Source organism: Laccaria bicolor, genomic scaffold, assembly GCF_000143565.1.
Source record: "Laccaria bicolor S238N-H82 LACBIscaffold_52 genomic scaffold, whole genome shotgun sequence".
Lineage (NCBI taxonomy): Eukaryota > Fungi > Basidiomycota > Agaricomycetes > Agaricales > Hydnangiaceae > Laccaria > Laccaria bicolor.
The window spans coordinates 292,211-298,456 of NW_001889923.1; the positions used below are offsets into that span (position 1 = coordinate 292,211).

General features: G+C 49.2%; 2 protein-coding genes across 2 annotated transcripts; one reads left to right on the plus strand and one right to left on the minus strand.

The window, feature by feature from the left end:
- Positions 1-2,735: 2,735 nt before the first annotated feature.
- Positions 2,736-2,999, plus strand: LACBIDRAFT_312501 (uncharacterized protein; the record flags this gene model as incomplete). Its single annotated transcript, XM_001888164.1, has 1 exon — positions 2,736-2,999. The coding sequence occupies one exon, from the start codon at positions 2,736-2,738 to the stop codon at positions 2,997-2,999; it is 264 nt and encodes an 87-aa protein (XP_001888199.1).
- A 1,492-nt stretch (positions 3,000-4,491) lies between these two features.
- Positions 4,492-5,549, minus strand: LACBIDRAFT_333558 (uncharacterized protein; the record flags this gene model as incomplete). Its single annotated transcript, XM_001888200.1, has 4 exons — positions 4,492-4,569; positions 4,631-4,716; positions 5,317-5,430; positions 5,456-5,549. The coding sequence occupies 4 exons, from the start codon at positions 5,547-5,549 to the stop codon at positions 4,492-4,494; spliced, it is 372 nt and encodes a 123-aa protein (XP_001888235.1).
- Between the last annotated feature and the right edge of the window lie 697 nt (positions 5,550-6,246).

Here is a 6,246-nt window from a genome sequence, read left to right on the forward strand (position 1 = left end):
CAGGGTATGTAGAGGGGGGGAGAACGGTATTCACCACAGCTACCAGTTCCCGGACAGACGGAATAGATACTGGAGGTACGAACACGGCGCATTCTATACGGTTGTCGTGACCTCGCATCTCCGCCTTTAGTGCGGATGACTCTAGGTCTGTGATTCGTGCCGTCTGAAAGAAAGCAAAAGAAGGTAAGAATCGAAAGGGTTTGTGGACTGGAAACGAAACGTGTACGTGGTCGTCTGAGCATGTTAAGAGAAGCCGACCGTCCGGACTGGGAACGGCAGACCGGATCCATTCTTCATGTGGTCGTATGACTTTTACACAATGACTTTAATGAGGAGGTTAATTAGGAAAAGAGGGAGTGGGGCATAACTTACCTTGTTTGGACATCCCACATCCTGACTGTATGATCCCGACTTGACGAAACGACCTGATTGTCCCCTGGCAAGAAAGAAACGCTCGAGATAGAATGTTCGTGTCCTCTAAGGGTGGCAAAATTCTTGTAGTCATCGGGCACGTTCCAGAGCTTTATAAACAGATCGTCCGAACACGTCGCTACATCGAATCCCTTAGCCCACATGACCACTCTGCAATTTTAGACAAAACACTCACCCAAAACTTTCCCCGTCGAATCAAACTGACAATCCGAACCCCCTTCGTATGGCTCTTCAACGTCCTCTCCAATTCCCCCCAATCCCAATCCCAGATCTTCACCATCGCGTCTACAGAAGCCGACGCTACAACGTCCTTATTTGCGCGTTTCGAGCCATCGGAGGTCGAGGCATGCGATAATTCTTCGATGGCTGGGGCAAGGCGTGATTACAGATCCATAATCTACGAATGGAGGCGTCGTTCATTTCACGCAGGAGGCAAAGTAACGGGGGTGGAACACACCTTTTTTCCATCCTGATCACGCTCGTCCATTTCTTGACCAACAACCCACTACTGGGCCGACCTTGGCGGAGGAGGTAAGGCGAAGATGGGGGGTATAAACACCAAATAGGGAGCTTCCTCTTGTAACTGGTCGTAAGTTTTTGTGAATCCGGCCGTGTAGAGGTAATTGAGCATTCATTTGTGCCTGTTCATATCATGAACGTCAACGTTAGTAACAAAGCCGGTTGGATATAGGTTGCGCGTACAGATCTGTTTGTTGGCGAGCTGAGAGTTGTGCAGCCATGGCGGAGAGGAAGGGGAGGACAGCGAGGCGGGGGAGGAAGAGGTGGAAGAGATATGTGTAGAGGGAATTGAATACAGGAACATTGTTTGCTGATGAGAGATGAATTCGAGCGGTTTGATGACTTGAACACCGCTGTTCCCGAGAAGAGAGCTTGAAAGACACGTCTCATGCTCTCCTCTCTGTTGGGAGGGGATCTGCTGTGGAAGTATATCTGGAGGGTATTGGATACTTGTGCTTGATGGTCAATCGAGGGAGCTTGTGCGAGCATCACATCCGCGTTTACGTTGGTGGAAGTACATAGCAGATATTTATTTGGGCGCATTTATATTTATCCTGAGTTGATAGTCACCATAAGCTCGACTATCCACGACGCCATGGACGCCAGCTCTTTTGCACGAAGCCCTTATCAAAGCGTATGGACGGGAACTCAAGGCCTCAAGCTCAAGGTGTACGCCGAGGGGATCCTGGGAGACTCGCATACGATGAAGTTTTTAGGATCAGTGGCCTGTAACTTCCATTTCAAAGCGATTCTCATCGGCCAAGGGTGCGAGGAAACCTCCACTGTGCTCCTCCGGCAGACTCTTTCGGCGACGAACGAACACAAACCACTTATATGCTTGAAAACTGCCCCGGCATCGAACCAGACTTTATGACTCCACACCCTCTCTCCAACCTTCCTCGCTTAATCAAAGGAATCATCAAGTACATGCGTACCAAAGGGACCTCGTCACCCAATCCGCACCCAGCTATCCATAGCCAAAACCCCAGGATACCAACTCACTGCCCATCACACTCCTCCTCTCCTCCCCTTCCCCCGTCTTTTCACCTCAGGACGAGTCACCTCCAACCTCCTCGGCCATTCTAGTTAAACACGAAAATATCCAACGTAAAGGGTATATCTTCCACGGCCCCAACACAGAATAAACAACGCTCCTCCTCTTCCCATTCCCATCACCTCCGACTTCCAATGGAAGCAAACCGAAAGAAACAATGATATTCTCCCCGCCCGCCCCAGCGCTCTGCGGTTTCCTCTGTTCACCAAACGCACTGAGGCCAGGTGTGCGCGGTATCTGGCCCGCTGCACCCTCCCCCTGCGGATCTCGACGCTTGGGCCGATGTTTGCTTGTGTCTGTGAAGAGATGGGGCCAAGGGACATGGGGGAGTGTAGTATGGTGGATTTATGCCGGAATACGGGGTATGTTGGTGTCTGAGGTGTCGTTTGGGCGTTGAATGGCCTATGCGGTGATCTGCTTCCGTTCCTGTGGATGAAGATAGAAACACAGGTGTAAGTGGTGGTGGAGCGGTGGAGGGGCGCTGAAAGTGGTCAGGAATTTGTGGCTGCCACTGGAGAAGGAGGTCCCATGACAATTTCGTGCCATGTCTCTTTTTCTTTGAGATGCTGCAATGCTGATGTAAATTACACTACCAGAGCTCTCGACATCCTCTTCAAACTCTTCACCTCCTGGTGTCTCTGCATCGTCCCGGCGCTCTTCCTTCAAGACATGTACCGAGCAATCGTTGTTCCCCGCTCCCACACCCTGCCCAAGACGCCATTACTCGCCCATGCTGCATAAGGCTCTCGTAGCGCTGGGGACAGTGTTTCTCGATGACCCAAACATCCGGGACTTCAAGTCCCGTTGTTGTTTTGCCAATGCTACGAAGTGCTATCTAGAGGTGGAATGCCAAGAACCTCAGTTGAGCGTGGTGCACGCGTTAAACTTCCTGGCTGCCTTCCACGCTTCTCAGGGGGATCAGACCCTTGGGTTCCTCTATCTTGGTCAATCGTCTTCTCACTCTTTGAAGAGAGAGATTGTATTACAGGCATGAGTGCCCGGATGGGCCAAGCCCGTTAGTACTTTCCCTGTATAATCCTCAGCGGCAATGTCTCTAAAACCTTTCCATCATAGTGCGTCTAGGTGTCAATTGCTCGGACTGGGTCAAACTCGGTCTCATCGACGAGACTGAGAGGCTTGACCAAAAATTGGGCGCACTGGACCACATTCTTGCAGGTGAGTCAATCTTCCATCGTTCATAAATCATCCTCTTACACTGGACACATGACAAAATAATCTGCACTGAAATACTCTAAAAATATCTTTTGAAAGTTCCTTATTTTTTTTCTGTTTTCTAGTAAGAAACATGTAATACATCTACAAAGATTGTTTTCAATAAATGAAGATTAAATACTTATAAAACATGTTAAAAACATATAGAAACTTACTTGAAAGATATTGGGTTAATTTGAATTGTCTATATATGTATCTCAATATGTTCTACATGTTTTCCAACATATTTTATCAATATTTGACATTCATTCATTGAAAAGAATCTTTATAGATGTATTATGTATTTCTTGGTGGAAAACTGGGAAAAAATAAGGAACTTCCAAAAGATATTTTTAGAGTATTCCAAGACAAATTATCTTGACATGTGTCCAGTGTTACATTCTCTTATGATTTCCCTTAGGACGTGTGACAGTGTTGGTCCCTGTACGTGGGACGTGACTTCTGTGTCACGTCCCCATTGAATTCCTCCTTCCCCCGTCCAAGCTTCGACTTCCACGTCCTCCTTCTCCGCTACTCCATTCGAACATCTGAATGCATGGCGCTACCGAAATCCAGCAGCCATCGCTCTTCAGCTTGGAGATACTGGAGCAAGGATATATCGACGACGACGCAACCCCAGCTCCGATCGTTGTAGAAGGCCCTCCTCCTCCTCCTGTGAGCATGGACAACATGGGAGATAGACGGGGATACATCCACCAACAACGAGACCCGATCTACTCATTCACAGAAATGCCTTGGTTCTTAGCAAATCAAGCCGATTCTTCGTCGTCGTCGTCAAGCTTTGATCTGGGCGGTGCTTTGTGGCCTAGCGTTAAACCGATGAATTTCGGTTATGAGGACGATGCGATGACGGATGAGGATCATGCTGAGTTCAATTATTGGCTTCAGCAGCTGCTGTCGTAGTGAACTTTTTTTTTAAATGCTTTCTTGCGATGTCGCCAATTGCACGCCGCCAGTGATACCATTTATCTTGTACCATACGTCTGTCTTGTACGATACGTCTGATACCTGCCTATTGTATGTAAACGTGTACTACTACGTCAAAAGTTGTCGAAAACCAAGTATTTATCAGAACTTGCACCTCATCCTCACAGAATCATGGTAATTCTTGCAGTTGACAAATATGTTGATGTCTAGCCACGCCTTCGCATCCACGCAAAGAGGAAGCTCTATCCTTCATTCATTCGATTGGTCCTGCTCGTCCCGCAGAACTAGGACACTGGAAGTTTGCTGGAAGTACGAATACGGATCATTCATGATTCGATACGGTTGTCGTGACCTCGCATCTCCGCCTTGAGTGCGGGTGACTCTAAATCTTTGATTCGTGCCGTCTAAAAGAAAGTAAAAGAAGGTAAGCAATGAAGAGTGTTTATCTGGAAATGAAACACGTACGGGGTCGTCTGAGCATGTTAAGAGAAGTCGACCATCCAGACTGGGAATGGCAGACTGAATCCATTCTTCGTGTGGTTGCACAATGACTTCGATGAGAAGATTAGTTCAAAGCTTGATTTTCAAGAGTTCTTGGTGTAGCTCGCGTCATCCAATCAGAAGTTCGACACTATGACTGTTCAGGCTGATGATGATGCACCACCTTCATCCTACGAGGAACGAAGAATTCCATAGTCCGCAAAGCCGTTTCTTCAAAGTGGAAAGGGATAACAGGAACCTGAGACGATTTGCGTTGTCACGTAGCTCGCAACCTGATAAGTAATGAATTTGTTGAATCTAGAAATCGACCATCAGTAGCGTGATATGTAACTTCAATCCCGAAGACTCACCTCAGCTTCAATGCCAATCAGTCTCCACGTCCGTCAGCGTATCAATCGAGTGTACACAGCCCAGAAGTCGATCCTCACACTCTGGCACGACGGCCGAAGTGGCTGCAACATCCCTTGAGATCAGCATCTCTAAACGCCCTCCCAAAACCACTTACCCAATCCGCACCCGACTATTCATAGCCAAAACCCCAGGATACCAATTCACCACCCATCTTTCCTCCTCCTCCTCTCCTCCCTTCCCCCGTCTTCTCTCCCCAGGACCCATCACCTCCAACCTCCTCGGCCATTCTGGTTACACACGAAAATATCCAACGTGAAGGAGATATCTTCCCCGGCCCCAACGTAGAGCCAACAACTTTTCGTGTTCATCTTCCCCACTCCCTCCAACTTCCAACGGGAGCAAACCGTCAGAAACTGGGGACGTATCGGCCAGGCATACGCGGTATCTCGCCCGCTGTACCCCTCTCCCTGCGGATTTCGACGCTTGGGCCGACGTTTGCTTGTGTCTGTGAGGTGATGGGGCCAAGGGACATGGGGTAGCGTGGTATGGTGGATTTAGGCGGGAATGCGGGTTATGTTGAGGTCTGAGGCCTGAGGTGTCGTTTGGGCGTCGAATGGGGGTTCTAGATGTTCTCCTTATTCCATTCCTGCGGATGAAGGTGGGATCCCAGGTGTGTGGTGGTGGAGGCGGTGGAGGGGCGCTGAAAGTCGTTGCGGATTTGTGGCCGCCATTGGATATGGGTACGCAGGACGTAGAGAGTGTCTTCCAGAGTTCAGAGGAATTATGGCAAATCCTGGGTGGAGGAACATTGCTGATGAATTGGATGTTAGGACTTTGTGTGACCTTCCTGCGAAGTAGCCATCGGGAGTTCAGATGGATTCGCCTGCTAGAGGTCTGAGGTGTCGATCCAGCTGTGTATGATAACCGGTGTAACGCGTGCGGGAGGAAGCAGAGCTGGTTGCGAATACGGAAAAGGGGGATGCAAGTTCAGGCCCAGGAAGGATGCTGGGGTGCCCTCCTGCAGAGTCTGAGACATGAATGGCGTCCAGGGCTTGGGCTTGGTGTGCTGTGAGGTCGAGGACGCAGTTCCATCGTGAGGAAAATGTATTGGTAGTGTATAGTCAGAGGGATGTCTCCGTGGATGGGCGGGGTGGGATGATGTAGGGTTTTCCAAATATACTGTGCGTTGGAGGTCAGATTGAGGAGGCCCACCCACGCCAGCTGCTCTG